The sequence below is a fragment of the Parus major genome, chromosome 1 (assembly GCF_001522545.3).
Source record: "Parus major isolate Abel chromosome 1, Parus_major1.1, whole genome shotgun sequence".
NCBI lineage: Eukaryota > Metazoa > Chordata > Aves > Passeriformes > Paridae > Parus > Parus major.
The window spans coordinates 37,649,509-37,676,553 of record NC_031768.1 but is presented as its reverse complement, the minus strand read 5'-3'; the positions used below and the strand labels follow the sequence as shown (position 1 = coordinate 37,676,553).

Here is a 27,045-nt window from a genome sequence, read left to right as displayed (position 1 = left end):
TTTAAAAGGCTTTTCTTACTATAACCATTTGCAATCCAATTAACCAACAAGTCATTGAAACTGTCTCCTTTACTCCATACAATAATTAAAAAATAAATAAGCATTAATTCTAGGGCAGGCCCACTAGGAAAGAGAAGAAAAGGTCGCTTGTTCTAACAAAATCAATGCTGTTTTAATTGATTCATTTGTCGAATGATAGTTATCATTAATCAAGATGAAATCAAGGCTAAAAATCGTTGTGTGAAGTTTTGTGTATTGGTGGTGATTACTGTTGTGGACTAAGACTGAATAATGACTACTAATACCTTTTCTGAATGATACAGGTAGGTAAAAGCACAAACTGTCATTATTTTCATGGAATTTCATTACAGCTGTGTTCTGCATGGTCTTGGTGTCACATTAAAAGAAATATCTGGCTATTTCAAATAACCAATCCAAAAATCATCATTAAGGAGGTGTACTTTCATTGCACTGTATATTCACTGCACTGTACTTGTTTTTGTGTACCAGTATGTTTGAAATAAGGTCAAGTAGTACCAAAGTTGGAATTGTTTTACAGTTAGTGCTAAGTAGCTAAGAGGATAGGAAAGAATGGTAGATAAAAAATAAGGCAAACATTTCTAACAATAGTAAAAAATGATGCTATACTAAGCATTACTAAGTGATGTGATTAGTGGAACCTGTTGTCCATTCCAAAAGGCCCCAAATAGTGGTGATTCTAACTGGGCCTGTAGCAAAGTTTGCCGTCCAATCTTTACCCTTGCAATGTGTCCTTTGCAATGTGTGCAATGCTGTGAATTTCACAAAGAAATACACCACAGGATAGTTTTGTGGTTTGCAGGTAGCTTCAAGGTAACCTCTTGCTTCAGACTGAGATAGCTGAGATCTCTTCTAATATTTACTTTCAAGGACACCACATTAGTGTTAAGGAAGGGTAAAATACTGCACTTTTGTGAGTCTTTTAAATGGCATTATTTGTGTGCGAGTAGGTGCATAATGGCAGGTTAATGATTCTATTCTGTCTATATGTTCAATAAACCAAACTGAGGTTTATATTTAGGCTCTGCATTTAGTCACCAGTTTAATTGCAATTACACAGTCATCATTTATATTCTCTTAGTGCCTCTGCTCTCCACTGGGGAGTTACAGCAGTATTTCTTTAAGCACTGTGAGCCCTGTGTGGCAACAAGTGATGACTTCTGTCTGAAGAGGTTTCCTGTTTAAGGAGGGATTGTTCTGTTCCACTGTCAATAATTAAGGGCACATGGGAACGAAAGGGAACATTTCCTTCTCAGGATTCATGTACCTGAGATTTTAACTGTTCTCTTGTCTTCTATGTTACAATGTCACTTTCTCTGCTCTGAGGTTTGACAAACTATATGTTTTATTGTGAGGCCTGATATTCCCCTGTAAGAAATACATTGTCAGATACTTAAAAACAGCATGATGGAATATTTTGAACTTTTAATCTGAAATACTGAGTAACATCTGCTTTCACTGCCCATAATGGGGTTCAAGAACCTTCATAATTGCCTACCATCTTAATGGATCCATGAGGAGTAATTACTGTAATTAATATTTCAAAACAACACAGATTAATTAGATTGCACCATACATTTATTGCTAGATTCATATTTACTCTGTTAGGATTTTTTCTCACTGCTTCTTATTTAGTGTGATTCAGGTTTATATTTGGTGTCATGGACACTTTTGACAAAGAAATATTGGGCAGTTCTAGTAATGAAGACAGATAATGAAGACAGTCGTGGATGGTAAATTTCAACATGGTTATTTACTTGATTTTTTAGTTCACACCTTATAGCTTCTGTCAGTTGATTTAAAGAGGGCTTTGGGATCCCATAAGGAACAGCAAAAATTTCAAAACAAAATGAAACCTCTTGCAGAACTATTTTTAAGTGCTATTTGATAGCAACTAAAAGAATTATCTTCATTTTATGAGTGAAAAGTGCAAATGCATCAATAGCAATGATGTTTTCAATTTAACCTACAACATCAGTGTATGCAAAATCATCTAAGATTGCATATTCATAGCTGCATTCAAAACACTGTCCATAATGATGATTGTGTTTTCATTCTTAGGAGTCAGTGAGGAGTATCTACACCTCTTTTCAGAGTTTTGACCTTCATTTGAAGGTGTTGAAATGATCTTTCTGATTTTTGGTTGAATTCCTTTGGGAGAGATGGAGAAAATTTTGAGGACGTAACAAGGCAAGGAGTGATTACCACCCCCCCACCCCCTTTTTTTTTGCCCTCTTTCATTTTACATTCCTGGAAGCTTACTGCTTTGACACCTGGAAAGAAATGGGCTTCTCTTTACATTCAGCCAAGCATGAATGGTAATAATTCATGAATTAAATATGCCCTTTTCTCATCTGATTTTTTATAATTGTTATGCCTGCTTTTGGATCTATAGGCAATCTTGAAGGGCTCCTGCTCTTCTGTGAGGGATGCATGGTAGGGAGCTGAGTTTTGTAACAAAGAGTTCATCATAGCAAACTGAATTATTATGAATCTTCCAGATCTCTTCATGGTTAGTGAAGGGATGCAAAATCAGCTATACTATGTTTATTCTAAATCAGAATCTCTGTGTGTTTTGGCAGTTGTTTGTTCAAACAACTGACTTAACAAATACTCCATGAGAGGTGGTACCTCAGCTTCCAATTTACAAATAGGGTAACACAAAAATCTTTCAGTGCCTTCTGTAAATATAAATAGATGATGCCTTTCATTAATATATATTGTGAGGTTACAGTCAAACTGCTTTGTGTTAACGTGACATCCGAATTCCTTCTGTGGATAGGGAAAAGAGAAAAAAAGGGTGCAAAACATATGCATGTATGCCTTAGTCAAGTTGCTCAGTGCAGAAATATCTGAGCCTATTTACTTAGACTTTTTATTCCTATTGAAACTATCTATTTTTCCCTGTGAAATCTACATTTGTCTTCTCAACTATTTCAGACACATCCTGCAGATACAGCTAATTAAGAGCCAACCACTAGTTGGAGTTTCCCTCAGTGCTTTCCACTGATTTGTTTTTGTTTATGATGTGCTTTGTTTGCTTCATTTCAGTGATACATTTGTGAAGTCTTATTTAGCCTTTAGAGCATCAAGTTACTGGAGCATCAGTGCACACAGCATGAAAAGAAATGAGTCATTCACCCATTCCCAATCTTTTGTTTCCTCAGCTGATTGAAGGGTTCAATAAATTACTGTGGTTCATAATGACTATAAAAGTTAAACACTATTTTTATCTATTCAGCTGTGTTTTAAATACAGCATTGGGATCTATCATTCTGTCATGGGGAGAGGCTCTAGAAGCATTTGACAACTTATAATCTTTCCTCCTTCACATATTCATGAGACAGAAAGATTATGCATGCAAGCAATAACTTTACACATTAATTATTGAGTCAGATATCAGGAAGACCATAACTTCATGAAAGACAATGCACAGAAATACTTGGATTTGAAGAAAAGATGAAGCTCAAGGGCAAAGATCCCAACGTTTAATAACAACAGATAATTTCCTGTCCTTCCTCCTCTATGCTTTATCTAAGTCTTGGGCCAGAATATCTACATTATGAAAAGTCCCTAGGGAAGAGCAGAAGTGAGCAGCAGGAGATACAGCTGTTCACTGGGTTCCTTAATGGGCTTGGGCAATGCCTGACTGGCGCTGATTACAGATGGTGTAATGAGATCCTACTCTCACTAAAAACAGTTGTGTTTCTTAGCATGCTGCAAGGAGTCAGCAGGGACATGACACTATCACTTTCTATATTCCTTTCTTCCTGGAAAGAAGATGAAGCCTTGGCCAGTCCGTGCAGCCAGAGTCACGGGCTTCTGCTACATCCTTCTGCCCTCTATATTTCCTTATTATTTTTATTCTCATTTGTTTAATGAATCAATGCACCTGTCTCAGTATATTAAACAGTGATAATGTATTTTCCTAATTCGTTCCTGACTGTTGGTGACTCATACTACTAATTTCAAGTAATTCAACAGGCTGTATTGTGGAAGCCCCTGCACTCATTCTTAGACTATTACTGTTTTTTGATGCTAGCATTTATCCTGATGTTATACAGGAATAATTCACTGAAATTATTTGTTCAAAAGAGAGAGAGCAAACACTTCTAATGCCATTTCATCTACACACTACAACACAGAAACAATGCTTGGTAGGAGTTAACCCATGTTCCTGAATAGTCTTTCACAGATTAAGACGTGGAGGTATACTGAGCAATCTTTTTCATTCAAGTGACATTTGAATTTGGCATTTCTCACAGCCCTTTTTATTCCAATAACATGGGCAGGATATGAAATAAATTCAGTGCAGAATGAAAAATGTCTTTAACCTGCAGAGTCTCATGATAATCTCTATAGATTAGAGCCCTTTGCTTTAAAATGATAGATACTCTGTTTCTAATGATCTTAGGTTTTTCTATATATTGATTATGATGAGAACAAAACAGTTACAGTTATCTATATACTTGTATGTAAGTGAAAAACAGTAGCAATGACACTTTGGCACAATTTGTGTGTGTTCAGCTACATATCCTGCTATACAAAGCTCAGATAAGATCTGGATTGTGTTGTTTGGAATTGCTAAGCTTTTTTCTTTCAGAGGCTTTATTCTACTGTCATGCTTCTCTTGCCAGAAATTGTACTTGTGTCTCCTAGAATACACTGGGGTGGTTTTTTTGGGTTTGTTTTTTTTGTATGTTTGTTTTTTGGTTTTTTGGGGTTTTTTTTGAGATATGGATTGGTGTGCTTTGAACTCCACAGCATTCTGCTGGAAAAAATGGCCATCCATGACTTGGATGGGTGCACTCTTCACTGGGTGAAGAACTGGCTGAAGGGCCCAGAGTGTGCTGGTGAGTGGAGTTACATCCAGCTGGTAACTGGTCACCAGTGTTGTTTCCCAAGGCTTAGTACTGGGACCAGTTAGTCCAGTTTAATATTGATTAAATTGAGGAGCTGGGTGAAGGGACCGAGTGCACCCTCAGTCTGTTTCCCGCTGACACCGAGTTGAGCAGGAGTGCTGATCTGCTGGGGGCTGGAAGACTTCTGAGAGATCTGGACTGACTGGATTGATGGGCCAAAGCTAAAGGTGTGGAGGTCAACAGTGCAAAGTGATGGGTCCTGTCCTTGGGTCAAAACAATCCCATGCAGTGCTACAGGCTTGGGCAGGAGTGGCTTGAGAATTTGCTCAGCAGAAACAATTGACATCCAGCTGACCATGAGCCAGCAGCGTGCTCAGGTGGCCAAGAACATCAGTGGCATGTTGATCTGTATCAAGAGCAGTGTGGCCAGCAGGACCAGGGCAGTGGTCATTCCCTTGTACTTGGCAATAGGTGAGGTCACGGCACAAATGTGTCCAGTTCTGGGCCTCTCCGTTCAAAAAAGACAGTAAGGTGCTGGAGTGTGTCCACAGAAGGGCAGTGGATCTGGGGAAGGGTCCAGAAAACATGTGCTGTGAGGAGCAGCCGAGGGAAGAGATGTTCAGAGAAGGTAAATATTCATGCTCAGAGAGGACCTCATTGCTCTTTACAACTACCTGAAAGGAGGTTGTACTGAGGTGGAGTTCAGTCTCTTCTATCATCTCTCAAATGGAAGGACAAAAGGAAATTGTCTTAAGTTGTACCAGAGGAGGATTAGATAATAAAAAAAAAACACTGAGAAGTTGTTAGACATTGGAATTAGTTGATGATGGAGGTTATGGAGTCACTGTCTCTGAAACTGCTCAAGAGGTGCTGGAATGTGGCACTTGGGGATATGGTCTAGGGTGGATTATGGTTGTACTAAGTTGACAGTAGGACAGATGAAGGTCTCTTCCAGCCTTGATGATTTTGTGATTCTCTGAACTTGTCTTGCGATCCTACGGGAGCTCTTGTGCTAGAGCATAGACAAACCATCAGGTATTAATTACAGTCAGCACTACTAGCTGACTCAAAATGAGAACACTGAATATCTTTTTATGCAAGCTATTTTATTCTTTGATTAAGGAAAAAAGAAAGTGAAAAATAAGTTGAAATATCTTCATAGAATGTTTAGAAATATTAATGCTGTCATAGCTTCATTCTTGGCTTATTCCTGATGTGAAGTCTTACAAACTTTCATCTTCCCTAGGAAATACATTTATAATAAATGTGGACCCCAATTTTGATAGTATTTCTTTCTAGATGGGTGCCATTTCTAATTCTGAGATTTTTTCTGAGGATCCTTCACACAGTGGGGCAAGAAAAGTAAATTACTTGAAGTGCAAGTATCACTATTTTAAAGGTAGCTGGCAAAAGCAACACTCTAAAGAATTAATTTCTGTGTTACTTAGAAGTAAGTAAAATCTGCTGCTGTATTGATCCTGGTCCTAATTTATGTAGATAGAAAAAGCATAACCTCTTATTAACAAAAGCCTTTGAAAAACAAGTACATAACTTAATTTTCAAAGAATTGTAAGGTGGGCATACTGAGTTCTATAAAATACTCAATTTCCCAGATTGTGTCGTATTTTTTTGATGAATCAGAAAGTGTTGAGTGCAAATGTGAATTGTGTAGTTCCACCACAAGCTTTTGGGAAACCTGTATTTGTTTTACCCAAAACCCCCTCAATGATAATGAATTAATCAATAAATATTATTATTATTATTAATCAATAAATAATATTATTTTTATTCACCTCCTATATGAGAAATATAATAATAATTCATCTTGAAATTTTGTCTTTTTTTGTGTAATGGAAGGTCATGAACATCTTGGTGCCATGGTAATTCAGCAGAGGAAAAAGTTCAAAATGAAACAAAAATATTTTAGTGAGAGGGTGACCACAAACTGGAAAAGGCTGCTTGGAGATTTTATGTGATATCCACCTCTGGTGTCATTCAAAACCAAACTGGATCCCATCCTGGGCTGCCAGCTGTAGGGTCACCCTGTGCTGAGGAGGTGTGTTGGACTGGATGGTCTCCAGGGGTGCCTTCCCACCTCAACTGTTTTGTGATCACTGTTGATGGCAGCGTGGCTTAGATTAGCTGAAAAGACTTTCCAACAAGGACACATTGATCTGTTGAATTTTGCGGCATGGCTTCACGGTAACAGTTTCATTTTTCCATTAATACAAATGAATTAATTTCAATTAAAGATAATGCATTGCAGTCCCATAGGAGCAGAATATTTTGTTCATCTCTTTTCTAATTTGAGACGGTGCAAATTCATTTTAATAGGCTCACATCTGAGAGTATTGTTGTCATGTATGTCAATGCAAAGGGAAAGCTAAAACACTCTTCAGAGTGTGTATCTCTCTGTTTTACATATCTGTGCAGAGATTACTGGTAATTTATCTTTTGCTGTGTTTCTTTTTTTATTTGTGTAACAAGTACATGAAAACTGGACGTCACTCATCACTTAACTACTCAGGAATTTATTCCCTTGCAGCAGGCAATCACCACAGCTGCCTGGAGTTAACATCTGCAGCAAGAGGGGGAGCTGAAGTGGGGGTTTAGGAGAGCTGCTCCTCCTGTTTTTTGGGTTTGGAAGCATACATCCCATGTTGGTCAGTTTGCAGTTCATGTTAGCTTTTGTGCTGCCCAGTGGGGCTCTACTCTGCTAAAATATTTGGAGCCATGGGCATTCTTAAATTTTAGTTTATTTTCATTAAGTATCTGTATCCAGAAAACTAATATATGAGCTTCCACACAGCTTGAGTTCAAGACACATCTCCCTAGTTACCATGGACTGCATCTAATCAAGGGCTTTCTTATGGTATGTACCACTCTCTATGAATTGATATGATTCTTCAGAAAAAGATATAATTTCATTAGGAACATAGACCATGAATGAGTTCAAAACTCTTCAGCATTGCTAAGTTCTTCCATGGGGTCTTCTACAGAAAGTCCTGAGTTTGTGTTTCCCAGTGTCAGCCATGACATGCAAGATCTAGTTCCAGAGACGAAAACACATTGGCACAGCAGCATGCTTAAGCTGTTGAACTCTGCTAGGCATCTGTGTTCATGCTGATAACTTAGTTCTGGATCCGGTTTTGTTTGGAAAGGTTGTACAGATCAATCATTATAGCTTTTATCTACTTCCTAGCAGAAGCAGGAGGATGAGGTGAAGGCTGACATGGAATTTCTTACCCTTTAATGTCAGTGCATCCAGGGCTTGTTGGGGTGAAACTTTTTACAAGAGCAGATAGTGATAGGAGATGGGGGAATAGGTTTAAAGTGGAAGAGAGTAGATTTAGGTCAGATGTAAGGAAGACTTTCTTTCTTGTGAGGGCACTGGAATAGATTTCCCAGAGAAGTTGTGGATGAATCCCTGGAAGTGTTCAAGACAAAGTTGGACAGCATTTGAGCACTCTGTGGGAGGTGTCCCCGCCCATGGGCAGGGAGGTTGGAACTAGATGATCTTTAAGGTCCCTCCCAGCCCAAACCATTTTGTGATTCAATGCAGAATTGCACCATTTGACTCGTGAGCATATCTCATGATGTTGCAGATCTGTGTGCACACACGACTCTATCTGCCATTCCAAATTTCTCTCCATTTGGAAATTCTTTTAATCTGACATTTTTAAATGGCGGTGGGATCATTTTCCCTAGAATTATATTGATTTTCTGTATCATAAGTCATGTGATCATGTGATCAGGTGATTTTGATACATGATGCTGTGACAGCTCAACATTTTTTTGCATTTTACCTTTAAGAAGCACTTGGGTGCCTGTGGTCTTGCATGGGGCTTATATGAAGAAAATATGCATCCATCTGTACTACCAATTTACAGATCAAGTCCTTTGGGGAAAAAATGCTTATGAAAATGATTGTATTTGCAGTATAGAATCAGAAGCATAGAAGCACAGACTTGTTTGGGTTGGACGGGACATCTAAAGGTCATGTAGTCCAACCCCTTTGAAGTGAGAGAGACATGTTCAGCCTGTTCCAGTGTTTTACCACCCTCATAATAAAAAATGTGTTCCTTATGTCTAGTCTGATTCTACCCTCTTTTATTTTAAAACCATTTCCCCCTGTCATATCAAAATACTGCACTCAGCTTGTCGCTTGATATTTGAGATGGGGCTTGTTTTGTTTTGTATACTGATTTTGTTTGACTTCTGAACACTGAACCTCTGCTCAACAGCGGTGGCTTTTTTTGGGTAAGCCTGGGTTGTCTTTCAATCAAATACTAAAGTGAGGCAGGGTTGTGTGTATGGTTTCATGTGTATTGCTTACACTGTGTAAATTATTCAGATTGTGGATAGTTTTCCATTCTCCCATGAAACTTCTTGGGAAAATACATTTCTTTTTCATTAGTTCTAGCTATAAATAAAGTAGTGGAGAAGCAGATAGAGATGGGTGTAATGTTTCCTGTTGTGATCTTTGAGAAAGGATGGATGGATGAGTCATTCATTTAAGTAGCAGTGCTGATAATGAAGGCTTCAAGGAAGATATTAAATTCTGTCATTGTGATCTGCCTGTGCTCAGGCTCTGGATCCTGAAAGTGACACTCCCAGACCGTCCAGGTCTGCTGCAACACAGCCTGCTCTGCCAGTTGCCTGCTGATGCTCTGCCTGTTGACCCCTTTTACCATCAAAGCTTCTGAAAGCCAGACTATTACAGTGCAAAGTGGAGAGTCCTGATGTCTCTGGCAGTGGTGCTGAAATGCATGCAGCCTCACTGCTGGGGAGAAGGCAGGGCTGCTGCTCTTGGGAAGGAAGTGGAGAGTGATTGACTTTTTAAAATAAATGCTTCATTTCTGTGTCTGTGTGTGCACTGCAAGAGTTTTGGTGTGTTTTGCATGCTACTGATGTCGTAGTACATGTGGTTGCTGCTTGTTTTCAGCTGATGTCTCCACTGCTCTTTTTCCCTCTCACAACTGAGTATCAGTTTCTGCCCTTGTCTGATCTACAATTTCCACCCCCTGTAACTTATGCCTCCCACTATTTCTCACAGAAAAATAATGAGTTCTACTGATTATTTTCCTTATTTCTTCCCACTCCCTCAGCACCAAGCCTCACTAGCCTTCCCACTCCAGGAAGGGGGAAATGAAAATAGCAACAAAATTATTAATTCTTCTGTGGCAGACTCTTTTTTTGCTACTGTCAGTGCTCTTCCATAATTTAAATTCATGGGGAGAAGGGTTAAAATCCAAGCAGCTGCTGGAACCTTACATCTTGCTTCACAGGAATTTAATAACATGCCAGTTTTTCAGTTGCATGGAGCTACTGAGGGGAGGCTTAAATACAATTTCCTTATGACTTTATTAGCAAAGAGGAGCCAAACCACCTTCTTCAAAGAAAAAAATGCTCTTTAGATCATTACTGCTTATTGTTATAAACAAAGTAAAACAAAACATTTTATTAGCTTAGACAACAGATTCATAGAATTAATTGCTTTCTAAGTATAGCATTAAACTTTTGCTTTTATGTCTGAGTTATTTAGAGTACTTTTCTCTAGAACAGCAGTAAAAGTAGATCCCACATTCATGATGTGTTTAAAGAAATTTTCACAAATTTAAACAGGCAATACCAGGTCCACTCTGTTTCTATAATAAAATGTTTACAGCAAGTATGGAATACTCCATCTAGGACTGATTTCCAACTGAAATCAGGTCTGACAGAGACTGTCAAACTAATATGTTCTATCTGGTTAGCCATAATGTTGGGTGGTTTTTGTTTGGATGTGCTTTTTTTTTGTTTTGTTTTTGTGTTTGGTTGTGGTTGTTGTGGTGTTTTTTGTGTTTAATTTTTTTGGGATTTTTTAGTTTCTGGTGGGTTTTTGGGTTTTTTTTTGGGTGTTTTGTTTGTTTGTTTTTTGTTTAGTTTGCATTTTTTTATTGTTTGGTTTGGAGCCTTCTTTTTTTTTGTTCTTTGCTAAACAGAACTCTGACATTTCCTGGAAGTGGGGTGGGATGAATTTTTGATTGTCTATAAAAGTCCATATGAGCAAACATGGCTTTAGCACTAATTCATGGCATGCTAAACTCAGAGATGTCATCCTAGTGCTAGAACAATGTTTCTCACCACTAGGATTTGCCTGTTGTCTGTTCCTTCACATCACTTCCATCTCTCACAGTGAAAGCCACAAACAACAAATGGTACTTTACACAAGCTGCAAAACTTTGTGGTTCATCTCTAGTGGTTGTTGTGAGCCAAAGTTTAGGCTTTACAGCTGAGTTTGTCCCCAGGGACAGCCACCTGCCCTTTCTTGGGGGAATGTGGGGACCACTCTGAATGCTGACTGCTTTTAATACGTGGGTTGCTAGTGCTCTGCCTGTCAGGGGCTGTAATTCTGCTGCTTTCCTGTAGACAAGTGGGTGGATTGTTAACAGTTGCCTGAATTCAAATCCAAGATGAAACTCAGAAGGTGCAACCATGCACCATGACCCTGAGGGTGGTTTGCTGCAAGTGTATAAGAGGTAGGGTGGCCATAACAGTGACAGAAAAATTGTTCTCAGACAAGAACTGGTAAAGTTGGTAAAGCTGGTGAAGTTTTCAACCATGGTGGTGCAGGAAATAGTGTTTATTTCTGTTGGCTCAGTGGTCTGTAAAATGATTTATTGCTTCATACTTCAGCAAGGTGAATATCTCGATTAATCTGAGCGGTCTTGCTATGGAAATGGAGTATGATTATGTATTACAGACAATATTTTGGCTTTTTCTTTAGATAAATAAATTTTGATTTGGAAAGAAGTTCTTTTGCTTTTACAAGATAAGATAGCATTTCACCCTCTTCACACCCCTGCTTGACCTAGCTATTGTGTTTAATTCTCTTTTAATGACACTTTTCTTCAAATTGGAAAAAATTTCCTGAAAAAACCCAGATTTCCATTTGCTGGAATATCTTCCTCAGAATTACTCATCCTTCTCCCTTTGGCATACCTTTGTATTTTTGAGATTAATTCACCTCATTTTGTGAAGCTTCAGTCACAGGCTCTCCTTCCTGCTTTGTTCTTTCTTTTGGCTGATCATTTCACTTTCTGTTCTCTTACCATTACCCATTTATTCTTCTGTGAGCTCTGCTGCTTACCTGTTCCTCAGGGATGAGAGCAGACCTCATCACTCTCTACGACTACCCAAAAGGAGGTTGTAGCAAATTGGTCTCTTCTCCCAAGTAACAAGCAGTAGAATGAGAGGAACTGGCCTCAAGTTGCATCAGGGAAAGTTTTAGACAGGATATTAAGAAAAGTTTCTTCACTTAAAGGATGTTCAGGCTGTGGAACAGGCTTCCCAGGAAAGTAGTTGAGTCATCATCCCTAAAGGTATTTAAAATACACAGAGCTGTTGCACTTAGAGACGTGTTTTAGTGGTGGCATTGGCAGCGATGGGTTAATGGTTGGATTTGGTGCTCTTAGTGGTCTTTTCCAACCTAAAAGATTCTGTGATTCAGTCCTATGCAGGCATCTTTACACTTCTTTCCTTCCATTTTAAATTTTAATTTCTCAGGGTGTTTGGAGCACTCCAAATTTATCTTTCAAGCTTTATTTTTCTGTGTAAATGGTTTTGCTTTTGTGTCCTGACTTCATGACCAAACGTTTTTCATTCATCTCATCTTGGTATGCGCTATCAAAATCTTCTTTTTTGCCAGTTTTGCATGTTTTTTGTATATCTGGCCTTTACTCTCTTATGATTTCATTACTCATCCAAATTAAGCCTTCATCTTTATCTCTGCCATTAGTATGGGAATACTTTGTTTGGTGGAACTTAGATTACATTTCTTACACATACATATTCCAGAGCATACTTACCATATGTAAGAGGTTATTTTAATGGTCTTCTCATCATGTCCCATCTTCTGCTCCTTCTGAAACCATTCTGATATTTTTTCCTGCTCCTACCATTAAGTGTAAAAGCACGAAGAAGGAAAGAAATAGTTCCCAGGAACCTCTCCCACCTTTAAATTTACATCTCTGTTGTGTTTCAGCTTTGTTGACTTTCACTGTTTTACCAGTGAGCTTTAGTTTATCTCACTGGTAAATTATCATTAGTAAAAAATGCATTGAAATAAACTTTTACAGGGTTTATTTGAAAAATGTGGTTTATGTGAAGGGTTGAGTCCTTTCATTCCTCTCCCCTGGAATAACCTTGCTCTGAAGTTTTGAAGAACTGTTCCTAAATAGCTGGAGGGGTAGAGAGTTGCATTTAACTTTAGATTTCTGTAATAGTGACTGCTGTCTCTGGGAACACTATGTTCTCCATACATTCACTAGTGGAAAATAGGCAGATTTAGTTTACAATTTACTGGGTGTGCTTAGAAAAAGTACTTTGGGGGAGAAAAGGTACAGAAATTGCTACAGTAGGCAGCTTTGATGCATTCTTTCTCCATGCAGAAAGATAAAAACCTTCAGGGTTCACTGGATAGGCCCAGATTTCTGTGCTCAGTTGTTCTTTGGCTTGGCAGATACTTTTTTTGCCAGACTATTACAGTGAATATTGCTTTTTCCTTGAAATGATTGTTTTTTTCTTTTTTGCCAGCAGTCTCATTTCTGATGAAGATTTAAATATTTAATAGAGCAGTTGGTCTGTAAAAAGAACAATTTGCATTGTCTTTGTATTCTTACATGATGACTGGGGAGATTGAGAAAGCAGTACTTTGTGTAGTATCTATACTTTTTTCCAAAACAGAAGAGGATAGATGTTTTCAATTTAATGTAAAATTCCCTACAGTACTTATCAGGCTTTACAGTCTTAACATTTTTAATCAGTTGTAAAAGTTCCTCTTAGGCTCTGATTTATATAATAGACCTTAGTTTTTCTATTTTTGTTTCATTTGACATAAGAATGTTTCCAATGCTATAAAAAAATTGACATTTTGTTAATCTTACTTTCATCTTTAATTTTTCCATGTATCAATGTTGATAACAGTATCACTTTTTAAACAGTGACTTTTAGAGACAGAAATGATTAGTCATAAACCAAAAGAGATACGGTATTTAATATCATGCATATGACTGAATTTTTCCTCAAAATCTTGTTGACTAAAGTTTTCAAGGGACTAATGCCTGGTCATGGGTTTTGAATTCTCTAGCTGCTGGAAGACTTTTAATGTTATTGGGGATCACTGGGGACTCTTCTTTCTTTCTTTCCCTCTTGAAAGAAGTCATGGGAGGAATTGAGAGTTATACAAAACTTCCCTGGCACTCCCAGAAGTTCTTGTGTGGAAGTGTAACAGTCTCTGCACTAGTGGGAAAAATACTTTCTTGCTCCCTGGTTTCCATTCAGTGTCAAGCACCTCTTTTGCCCATTGTGTTTCCTCCTCTCCTGCCCCATGTGTGACACCAGCCAAGGGCTGAGGCTCTTCCAGACATCGCTGAATCAGGGGGCTGCCCCACTGAGAACAGACACAGAGCAGTTGGGGGCAGAGTGGTCAGGACTGAATGCAGGTGGTAGAGAAGAGCCAGGTTGGCTGCACAAGAAGACTGCTGCTTTTTGCATCTACAGCTTAAACACACAAGTTAATCTGATGATTGTGGCTAACCAGCAAAATAAAGGTCAGTTTCAGTCAAGGCAGAAATTTTGGCAGGAGCACATCTTTAGCAGTGATCCTTCTAGAAATTTTGGGGCTAATTCACACTATAAAACTGATTTTTTGCACTCAGAATTAGCAAGAATATTAAGGAATAGGTAATTGATTCAGTATTGAGCTCTTCATAGGAGTTTGAGTTAACTAAGTAGAAAAAAAAAGCCTTAATTTTAATGTTTCAGAGCACTGTTGTCTTGTCAGGAACAAACACTGCTATGTTTGGAGTCTGATCTCAAATCCATCTTTTTTATGCAGGAAACAGGGGAGCCCTCACTGATAGGATTTAATTACTTGTTACATGTGTTTCAACTAGCTTGAAAACTGCTGTCTCTGACTGCTGAGTTTTATTCAGGTCATCCAAACAGGAGGCTGAGTACAAATACATATGCCTCCTAATTATACCTGTTCTCTCCAACTCAGCCTTACCACTGTCCTTGCCTTCTCATGAGGTTCTACCAAGACATATGAGCAAAGAGGGAATTACTTTCAAGGACTGTAAACAAGTACACACCTGTAGAGTGATGCATAATGTGCCTGGCTGGTCCTTTGAGAGCCCTTGGGTAACTGGTTTGTCATTGCTATGCACTCTCCTTGGAATCTGTAAACCCAGGGTTACTTGCAATGAAGAGTTTAGTACTAATACTTCAAACCACAGAGTGGGGAAATGAAGGATTGTGTTGTTTTCTGAGATAAACTTTGCACTTAAAAAGCTGTTACTTCTTCATTTAAACTCCTTCAAAAGCTGCTATTTCTCCGTTCCATATTGGATGCTTTTCTGCAGAGCCAGCCTTTTTGGGTGCTGGGAAAAAACATTATTTCACAGATACCATTAAATTTGGGGCAAAGATTTTAAAAGCCATAAGGCAGTGTCTCTACAACTGATTAGAGAACCTTGTAACAAGAGGCTACTGCACAATCTGGCCAGTTGGCAGCAAAAAGGAAAAATTTGCTTAAGAGTAAGGGTAAGAGCATTTTAGCTTGGAACAACTCAGTAGATGATGCAGTTGCTAGGAAATGTCTTTCATTTCTGGAAAAAGTCTTGAGGTGAAAGCTAATCAATAAGGTAGATACCTTATTGTGTGATGTCATTTGTTGCCATGGTTTCTGAACTTAGCAGTCTGTTATCTGCAAATGGTATTGATGGTTGCTATGCAGTTGCATCTTTTCATATTGTTGTTTTACTGTTATTAAGCACTTTAATCTTAGCTAAAGCTTGAAAGAGCAGACCACTTAGAAGTTTAAATGTTTTAATAGATAAGCTTATATTACAACCCTAAAATATCTTGAATTTTACTATCTAATAAACAACAGGCATCAGCAGGAAGTGAACAAGGTTAACATTTTGGTGATTAAATTTCCACAAAGGAGTTGACATTTTCTAGTAAATTAATCTGCAAATTAAATACCTCTGTGGAATTAGTGCTATGACTCTTTACATGGCAGATCATGTAGAAAAAGCAGTAAGCAGTCAATCCTCTGGATGATAAGGCAGTCAGATATGTCAAGCTCTAAATGGCTGAAAAAACATCACGGCTTCTTGAACAATGGCCTTGTGTTTCATGCATCTTTCACTGTGGGATTGCACCTCTTTACTATGTTTGGCTTTTGCTAGAAAATATTTTGTAGCAGCTTATTCTAAGCATCAAGCAGCTAAATAGGCTGAAAAGGAAATGAGACTTATTCTTTCTGATAGTTGTCAAGGTGAAGAGAAAGTATTATCAGGTGAGATCCTTTAAATCAAGTGTAACATCATTTTTAATAGTCTATGGAGACGTTAGTTTTAGTAGAATGCTTTGTATCCTTTGCTTGATTTAGTGGCATCTCTTTGCAGTATTTTTTCTTCATAGTTTGAGTTTTTGAAAGCATTTTTTTGGGGGGAGGAGAATGAAAAAGAGACGAGCAGAGGAAAGGAATTTAAAAATCAGGTGATAGCTTGCTGAATTCTAGGGTTTGTACATCTTCAGAGTGAAATTTCCCATGCTGTCTATTTTTCTCTTTTCCCCAATGTATTCCTTCTCCTCCCCTTCAATTTCCACTGTTCTCTGACTTAACAAATTACTTCAGAAAGTGTTTTTCCGCCTTCCTTCTTGTCTTCTTCACACATCTCTCTGTGTGGTGACTTTGACTATCACCTTTCCTTCGAACAGAGAAGTAATTGCCTTCCTAGTCCTACTTGTCCCCTTAATATAGTGAGTGAACTGCCGAGGGTACACCCCCAGTGGGAGAACCTGAGGAAGATCTCACCAGGAAAAGTGATGCATATGGCTAAAATCCTGCTCCTGCAAAGTGGGCAGGGGTGATCTGGATGATTCCTCTCCTAAAACTCCTCTAGAAATTCCCTGCTGGCTGTGCAGAAATGCAATAGGAGCTTTCGAGTGCATCCTCAAAGCCGGGCTACTGAGAGCAGGCAGATGGAGGAGACATGTCAGCTTGATGATGATAGCAGATGTCAAGCTAACAATGTGAAAAGGAAACTAGCAGTGCAGAAGTACTTCTTACCAACATTTTTAAAGAGAGGGAGGGGAAAAAATGAAAAACAAAAAGTAGAGAAAAGGAAAGACAGCATGCAAAAGAAGATACAAATCAGTATTGCTGACTGGCAGGAGCTCTAAAGGACTATTTGATGCTAAATCTGCAAAGTGGTGCTGTTGAGTGGAATTATCTAAAGAAATATTTCACTATTAAGCTGTCACAAAGAAAAAGCATTTACTTCAGGTGCCATATGCCAACTGTGCAATCAGACTTCCAGTCATACATTGTGTGTGTTCTAAAGCTGGGGGACACATCTCAGCTGTTTGAAGTTGCTCTTGCATAACATTTGCCTTTACAATACTGGATATTCGGTTGCTTGCACTGTTGTGAGAGCTGCATTCTTTGGAATAGCGTACTTTTATTTCTTGAGGTCTTTTTATCTTAGGGTTATTTGGGGTTTTTGTGGTTTGAGGTTTTATACCCTTAAGGACAAACTAAACCGTCAGACCTTTTTTGGTGCTCTTTCACATCATAAAGAAATTCAATTTTAAAAAAAACTAAAAGAAGCATACTTTTTCTGTATAAGAAAATTTGCCCATGATACCTATTATATAAGGGAAGTCCTACTACTTTGTACTATTGAACAACTTAATGAAATACACAGTAGTGGAAGGTCTTGGGCAGCTTTAACAAACTACTTTCTTAATTTTTGAATTTCTGTTATTTTTCTTAGGCCAAACATTTACATACATTTATATCCATTTATTGCAGACCTGCTGATAGTGCTGAATGTAGTGGCTGGTGCAGTTATTGTGGGTGACAGATGAGCAGTAAGACTAATAAAAATACAGATATTTAACCCAATTCTATATGTCAGCTACTGTTCATGTTATTTTAAAAAAATCTCAGAACTTGCGGCTAAAGATTTACTTTAGTGTACAAAATTATTGAAAAAAATAAGCACAGAAGTCTGAAGTTTGGAAATTACTTTGGATTTATTAAAGCCATTTTAATTTCATTTTATGTCGATATGATTCAGCTAAGCCCTTCTCTGGAGCTTTTATATCTTTAGTTGAGGTCTTGGGTCAGTCATGCTGCAAATAATCTCTTTTTATGAGTAGACTCAAGGCATGTTTACTTTCTGTACACTGATTTAGAAAGAGAAAGCTAGTTCCCAATCCAAACCCAAAAAAGTAGCTGTTCTTGTGATAACTGCCAAATGTTTTTTCTCATGTATGAGGAGATAAATGCATACTTTTTTTTTTTTTCATTGTACATTGCAGAAAAAAACTAAAAAGATGCTTCTTGCTTGAACATTTTGTGGAAAACCCAATTGTCACCCAATTTTCAAATTATCTCCACAAAAACAAATCCATCACCCCAAGCCCCTAACAACCTGGTAGAAAAATCCTGTGCAAGAAAAGAAACCCTTCATGGTTCTTGTATCTTGTACTGATATGGGTTCATGAAGCTTTTTTAGAAGAGGGAGATATTTTACATCATAGCTGCACTTACAGGTTCATATCCTGCTTGCCTAAAGTCCTCATAAGAAGCTAATCCTCAGATTTTCATCATTTGGTCAAGATCAGTCAGATATTCATGCATTTAAGGAGGTTTTAAGAATACTTTTGTACATAATTAAGATGCTTCCAAAGGTTTCCTTTTTCTGACAGCTCATAAACCACCAACCAACCAGATTCAAGAATTGCCAGCATTTAAAAACCCAAGGATCCTTTCATGTAGAAGGCAGAATTATTTTCTGTCTAGTCGGTACAATATGAATTTTTTTTAAAGCCATTCTACATGGCAGTTAATTCCTGGCAATTTTTGGAATAGAACATACAAAACACACAATGCATGGCCACTGATTTCTGAATTTCTCCACATCGATCAAGGTCAGCTGGAGTGTGCTGCTCTGACCACCTCAGACTGAGCAGGGCATGGTGATATTGCTCACCCTATTTTTGGCAAATGTTGCATGTTGTTTGCCACTTTTGTGGTACTGTTTGTTCCCTTTGCTTGTCTTTTGTTCCCTACACCACTCAACCAGTGGGTTTTCTTTTGTCTTACTTGAATTTGCTATCTGCTATTACTTCCTTCAGCCACATCGGCTTCCCCTCACCCTTTATGTCCACTGAAACTTTGTGATCTGTACAAATCTTCCCATCCCCCTTCTCCGATTTGCCATTTCTGAACATTGTTTTAGATCATCTTGCTCACATCCAGCATGAAATGAGTTCTGTTGGCAGAAAGACAGAGCAGCTTTACTGAATGTGCTCAAGTTGCCTGAGATTACTGATAAAAAAGAAATTGCAATTTCTGATAGGTAATGCTGTCAGATGTTAAGCCTGGGACAGCCATGGGGCAGAAAAGTCCTTCCTAAAGGCAGATTCCCTCCTATTTATCAGTAGCCTGAAACACCTGTTTTGTTCTTTCGTATATGCCAAATGAACCTGGCTTGTTTTTACCACAGTCTCAGTGAAATTTGGCACTGTGTTCCTTACACAATAAACAAACAAACAAACAAATAAATAAATATCTTTTAAAAATGCTTTATTTATTTTTTTTTCATTTAGAAGATAAAAATTCATCATCCTGCACAGAAAAATCCTTTATGTTATAGAGTTACAGGCAGGGAAAGACAATGAAGTATATTTTATTATCTTATAATCTTATCACCTTATCTTATTATACCTTAAAATCAGTGTTTATTTTTAAATTGAAAGCTGTTACTATCTTTTCCTTTGCTTACAATAACAAGGTAAAAATGCTTAATAACACGAATTCTGTACTTCTAGAACAGTTTTAATATTACCTGTACAGACGAGGCTTTCAGTTAATCCAAATAGGCAACTGGAAACTGGTTTGAATGCAAGCAGCTCATGGTCACAGCAATTTGCATGGGACCAGGTTTGATGTAAATCTAGACACTGTTTAGTTATGTTTTTATAAATGGTGGACATGAGGAATGAAAAAATGCGGGGAATAAATATCAAAATATTTATTTTTTATGAAATAGGAATAAATGGGGAATAAAATCAAAAGCTGAAAGCTTATGGCACTTTTTATAGAATTCTAGAGTCAATTATCTAATGAACTTGTGTTTTGATGAGATGTGGCACTTTAATTCCCTTTAAAAACAGAAAACCCAACCTAAGCTGATCTTTTGTCACTCTTCAAGTACTAACAATGATTAGAGATAAGTTAATACTTCTACTGACATCAATGGGAGGAAGAAGTGTGAGGAAATATTAAGACTGTAGGCAAATAAATGCCTTGTATAATTATTCTATTCTTAGCATCTTGCATTGCAATAAGTAGCTTAAGCTTTTCAATGCTAATAGCTCATCTAGCTTCCATCATAAAGCTTCCTTCATCTGAAGCCATCAGATTATGGCACTTACTCTCCCTGTTTAGTGAGGAAGAGTGGAAGCCACTTGCTGCAAAATGTCTGAGGTCAACTGGTTTCTTTTTACTCGTAAAGTGTAGCTCTTGCACAGATGGTTGAGAGAGTGCAGAATATTATAGTCATCCCATCTTTAACTGTTTCTGTATGCCTTGGAATTTAAAGAGAATTTAGGATGTATGGCAGTAGCTTTCCCTATAATCAGGTTGCTATGGTAAACCTATTATTCTATACAAAGAAAGAGTATGTTTAGTAAAGTGCTGATCCCTTTTCAGTATAATGTGAGCTTCAAATTACTTCCGAATGATTGAATTTGTTTGGTAAGTATTTTATCAAAGTAGCTAAGAGAAGAAGATTACAGAATAAGGTGTGGCTTCTGATATTTCAGCCGCAGATACATACTGTATAGGTAGCTGTTCAGAACAAATAGGACTTTAATTGTTTGTTAAATTATCTCATTAGAGTGAGCCCACTTCACATAATCTAACCAAATCTCAATACTTTTGGAAGCAGAATGTTTTTATAGCCAGTACAAAGTTGCATTTAGTTTGTGACATCGTTTAGTTAATTTCTCATGCTGATCTTGTAACATTTGTAAAAGTAAAGGAAGTAAAAATTTGAGTATCAATTTCAGCAGCAGTGTAATAAGCTACTATAATTGTATTTTTGAATATCCAAAAATAAAGGAATAGCTCAAAGAAATCCTTTTTCCAGAGCACTTGCTGACTGAGGTTTCTGTCTATTTTCAAGACACTTTCAATTTTGCTGAGGTCTGCAATCAGATGATCTAAACCATACCCTGAACTTAGGTGTGAGCCAGGCAAAAAAAAGGAAAAAAAGAAAAAAAAGAAAAAAAAAAAAGAAAAAAAAAAGGCACAGATTGAGAAAATAGGGCCTGAATTCCCTTTGATCTTGTATCTCTTACATGACAAAAATGTGCCCAGTCTGCCTAGAGATGGGCTTCCCTCCATTTTTCTGCTGTCAAAACTGTTGCACATTAACTACAAGGAATAAATATTACTTGCAGCAGGGACTGAGAAGGAGCCTGTTCCCATTGGAGCACAAGGCACCAGCCACTGGACTCTGCCTTACTAAATTAAGCATTACACAGATAATGCTTAGTTACAGAACATGCAGAATCCACATTATAGGACCTTCCTTTGCTCATTCCTCTGGAGGATTTTCCATCTCTAAAGACTCCTCTAGTCAAAGCAGCTTGCTTAAAATGATTTTAGCATCTTTAGGCATCCTTATTATAGCAATGGCTGGCCAGGAGATCAGTGCTGAAGGTTCTTCTTTTGTTTTTGTTACAGTCTCCACAACAAATGGGTCCTGTTCATCAGGTACCTCTCAGCCTAAAGATTACTGACTGTTCCTTGGGGCAGGGCGATGTGACACTTCTGTAAAAGTGAACAGGTTGCCTAAGGTGAATGCATAAAGAGACAAATTAGACTCAATAAAATTCTCTGTATATTTAAGCACTAAGGATTTTTTTTTCCTAACTTCTAATGTGGCTGCCCTTGACAAATAATTATAGCTTAGAGAATGCAGGAAAATAGCATCATTTCTTCTGCAGACAATCATATCTTTAATTTTGACATGATTACTAAGCACAACTCTATTTCATGATGTGGTAGATGCACTTCCTATAAAAAGTTTCTGAAATAAGTATCCTCATATAATTTGCTGCAACATAGTTTTTAAACCATGCGTATAATAAAGGTATTAAGAAATATTTACTCTAATTTTCTCTATCAGTAAGTATATCTTCTCTAAAATTCTTGCACTTTATGTTCTTCTAGATTGAATCCTGGTGCATAAAATGCAATATACGTTGAGGCTTGGGAAAATGAAGAGTATAGACGTAAAATGAGCTTAGAATTTTTTTTCCATAAGTAGAAAGATCTCTCCCTAATCCAACTTAATTAGACTGTTTTCTTTTTAAAAAAAAAAAAAAAAAGAAACAAAAAACAAACCCCCAAGTCCCATAAACAAATACAACAAATTAAGGTTAGAAGTTGGGAAAAGAAGAATATTGATAATTCTCTTTCAGTACCTTACCCTGAAAGATTTTATTGTCATGACATCTACAGTTAGAAAACCTTCACTGAGGTGTTCATTAACAGTCCTTTCCGTTCAATAAAGTATTTCAGCAAGTGCTAGAAAAAATTGGTGCAGTGTGTTGTGAACAGTCTGATTGCATAATGAAAGGCTGCACTTGGAGGATATTTTTCACTTTCCAGAACTACTATAAATTTGGGGGTTGCAGTCAGTAGAGCAATGACCAGGCCTGAGTTGAGTTTCACTGATGTTGTGACTAAATTAAATCAATAAAAGCAGGTTTTCTGCGTCCTAGTCCATGTCTCTGGTGACCATCTTTTACACACAATATCCCTTCCCAAGTCCATCAAGTGTATGAGTTTGGTCAATGGTTTATGCCATATTTAGAACATTCTTTCACCAGCATTACATAAAATAATTTAAAAACAGACAGAGGCAAGCTCTTAGAAGTTAGCGTCCATTACCTGAACTGAGTTTGTCTCAGGTATATGCAATGTGAGACTGGATATTAATTTTTTCCACATCTGGTCATTTAGTACTCAGTGCTTTTGGTTTTGAAGTGAAGATCTGTGGGAGCTTGGATAAATCTGTTGTCCCTTTAAGCTCTGGGGAGCTCTCCTGTATATAGATTGATGGAAGGGGAGACTGTAACAGAGGTTGTGCTTATTTCCTCAGCTCTAGACAAGAAAAATTACAGGGATATTTTGCTTTCAAAAAGCTTGACAGAGTATTTGAGGAATTATTTTTCTACATGAATATAGTATCTTAGCTCTGTGCATAGACTATTTAATTCTGGTCACATTTGTCTTGTTTCTGAGTTATGTGCTAAATATTTTAGATCAATTATAGAGGTTAATTATGCAGATAAGCATGGGCCAGCTCAGTTATGGGGTAAATTCAGATATGAAAAACATGCAGTGCCAGTGGTTGCTTATTGTTGCCATTTCCAGAAAGATTATAACAGTGATGCACTTTCCATCTGGTTGCCATGGAGGAGGAATTGTTTTGTTTTGCTGTTTTTGTTTGTTTGGTTGATTTTTAATTGTGTTTATGGGCTATACTTTAATTAATGGAGTGTGACTTGTAGTTTGTCTTTGGGATTAGGATGTAGCATAAATTAGGGGTTTATTCAATTTTTTTTACTTTACTGAAATCATGAGTCTAACAATTATTTATTCTTACAGGGAGATGTGAATGTGGCCAATGCACTTGTTTCCCTCCAGGAGACAACAGAGTTCATGGCAAAAACTGTGAATGTGATGATCGACAGTGTGAAAATGCAGATGGCAATGTCTGTGGGGGTATGTGTTCACTGAATATCACATAACATAGCATAATTTAACAACATTACAGAACTAGATCTTGACAGTAATGCTTTCTGTTCCCTTTGATTTTATAGTATAATGTCAGTATAGACTATTTACATCGTTGATTGATAATAAGATGGCAGATTTTTGTACGAAACAAGCACTAGAAGTATTGAACATGTTAGAGAATATTTATTTTAAGACTTCAGGAATGCTAACACATAAATGGAGGTGCTCCAGTATATCCTAAGTTCTGTCAGTATTCATTAAAGAATACAGACACTTAAACAAAAACCTAAAACATTAGGTAATCTTACATTGTGTTTAGTACAACTGATGCTTTATTGAGGATGTTGTAATAAACCTAAAGGTACTAATGACCAGTTTTGTATTCACCAACAGTGATATGTCTGTTTTCTAAAAAAGTAGCAAAAATATGTTATGAAAGAATGTAAAATTCTTGAGAGACAGTGTCATAATAATTGGAGATGCAGGTGGTTTATTTTAGTGTTGACAGTGAAAACTTTACGTTGTGATATTTCAGTAAAGTGTGTTGGTGTTCAGCAGTATTTTGAGGTAGATTTGGATATGTAAGTGCATGCATACCACATGGCATTTTATAAGCAGGTGAATAATATTTAATTCTATCTTTCCAGATTTTATGTGCTTCATTTTTACAATTATTCTTTGATTATAAATATTAAGAAAGTTTTTGGAATGAGCAATGGTTCATTGTATTGTATTCCTTATTTCTATGTAGGAAAAAGAATGTATTGCTTTATGATCCTCATGTACATAAAAAATTCTGACTACAGGGAATATTTCTTCAAGATGTCTGCCATGCAGGATATAGAAAATTTTGGTTTGAATGTCTAACCATAAAAATAGTTTACAGCATTCAGAGTAACTCAATAATATAAGTGTGCAGAAAAAAAAATAAATTGAAAGTTAATTTTGCGTAAAGGTCATAAAAGCACTGAAAATCTGCTTCATATTTGTTAGAAATTAAATAGTTGGGAAATAAAATTCATCATCGTCCATGCTGAAAATATCTTCTGTTTATATCACTCATATTTTACATTATTACATCTCCCTCTCTTTCTTTTGGGTTTGTCTGTGCTTCCATCTCAGCCTGAACTTCCTGAAATGTCTTGCTGAACTGCTTATTCTTTCCTCTTTCTTTGTCTTCTTTTCAGTGCTATTTTTCTACCACTGTTGCTGCCTAGGCAATCACAGTAAGGACGTAAGCCCTTGCTAGTAAATCTGTCTTCAGAGCATTATAAGCTGGATTGTGTGGGGTCTGACTGAGAGCACTGAGTGCCTGTAAGCACAAAAAAGGAAGACCAGTGTTTTCAGATTAAATGCATGCTGAAATGCGAGATGTTAATGACAACCTAAATTATTTGAATAAGAATTGTTACTGGCCTTCTTCAACCAACAGAGACTGATTAATAGCTTGCTTTCCAGACCAGCTGTCCATGCAATGATAGAAAGACATGAAGTAAAAGCTATGATAAATTAGGGTACAACTGAATGAGACCCCATGGCCATGTTTCTCCATGACTGTAGTGAGTCATTCGCTTAAAAATTCAGCTGTCCATCAATGCAGTACCAAGAATAGAGACTTAATGTCTCCACAAAGACAGAGGTTGCAGGAGGACTTGGCATAGATTTCACAGTGTTCTTCTGTTAGAAATTGATTCATATAATTATGGAATCACAGAGCAGTTTGGGTTGAAGGGGACCTTTAAAGATCATCTAGTCCAACCACCCCTGACATGGGCAGGGAGCCTTTCACTAAGACCAGGCTGGTCAGAGCCCCATCCAACCTGGCCTTGAACATTTCAGGCGTGGGGAATACACAGCTATTGGCAACCTGTTGCAAGTCTCAACACTCTAATCATAAAAAAATCTCTTCCTTATGTCTCAGCTAAACCCATTATCTTTCACCTGAAAACCATTATCTCTTGTTCTGTCACTACAGACTTTGGTAAAATAAATATCTCTCTGCCTTTCTTATACTCCCCCTTTATAACATTGAAAGGTCACAGTAAGGTCTCCCCTAAGCCTTCACTTCTCCTGGCTAAACAATCTCAATGCTCTCAGCCATTCCTCATAAGAGGGGTGCTCCATCCTTCTGACCATTTTTTGGGATATTCTCTGGACCTGTTCCTATAGATTAATGTCTTTCTTGTACTAGGGACCACATAGATGAACATAGTACTCCAGGTGGAGTCTCCCCAGAGTGGAGTGGATGAGGAGACTCACCTTTCTTGACCTGTTTTCTACGTCTTTCCTTCATGTTCCTCTTCTTTTGTCTGTGCCTCTGTACATAGACCTAATATGCTAAGACTGGAGAAGATGTCTCATGCAGCCTTTTTGGGATAGAGATGTTCTACCTAATGCCCCTTCCCCTACTGTTCAGGTTTTTTGATTACATAAGATTTTCCCAGGTGTACTTTGGTATTGATCCATCAAAGTATTTCACATCCCATTTTGTTTTGCTTCACTTGGTTCTTTGAGTCTTTCATGTGCAAGTGAAGTGGTTTTGGTGCGCACACATGACCAGAGAATCACAAGTCCTTGGCAACGCTGTGTCGCTTTTTTTACATGAGGCTTGATATTTACTCATCCTGTATCCTGGTGAGACATCTTTCTGCCCTCTGATGTTCTGGCTGTGCTACTTGCTGCAGATGCGTCCTAAGCTTTCAAGTGGAATTTGTTTCCTTTCTGTGTCCAGTCATGTTTTCCAGTGATTTCATCATTGGCTGCTCCACCTCACTGGGCCAACTGTTGTTCATTACAATTTTTTCCTTTTTAGGATTGAGGGCAGGCAGACAACAAGAACTCAGAACAACAGTAAAGATCAATTTGAAATGGATTTTATAATGCTCTTAACTCCATTCACTTAAATTTGTTCTCTGGACGAATATTGGCCTAGCTATGAGTTCTTGTCATAGCCAAGTAGCAGCCATTGAAGGAATGAAACAAAACCCTTGGGGTCCTCTGTATACCAAAAATTCCTGTAGAATTATGCTGATTAAAAACTCTGCAATAAAACCAAATCCAACAAAAATAGTAAAATGTTGGTTGAAACTAATATCACTAGCAAAGGCTTAAACTTGTAATACGTAACTCATAACAAGACTCTTAAAATATTTCTGTGGATGCACCCATTTTGTACTCCATCAATATATCATTCTGTGCTTCAAATAGTGGGCCATCAATAAGAACATTAGCTTTGATAAGACCTTTTAATGTTTATTCATAAAT

At 37.5% G+C, this 27,045-nt stretch overlaps 1 protein-coding gene across 1 annotated transcript in view; it reads left to right on the top strand.

Moving 5' to 3' along the window:
* The window catches only part of ITGBL1 (integrin subunit beta like 1), a 125,254-nt gene that overhangs the window by 85,699 nt on the left and 12,510 nt on the right, over nucleotides 1–27,045 (top strand). Inside the window, exon 8 of the mRNA XM_015638116.3 lies at nucleotides 23,650–23,766. Coding sequence (XP_015493602.1) covers nucleotides 23,650–23,766 — 117 coding nt within the window. The remainder of the gene's footprint in view (nucleotides 1–23,649; nucleotides 23,767–27,045) is intronic.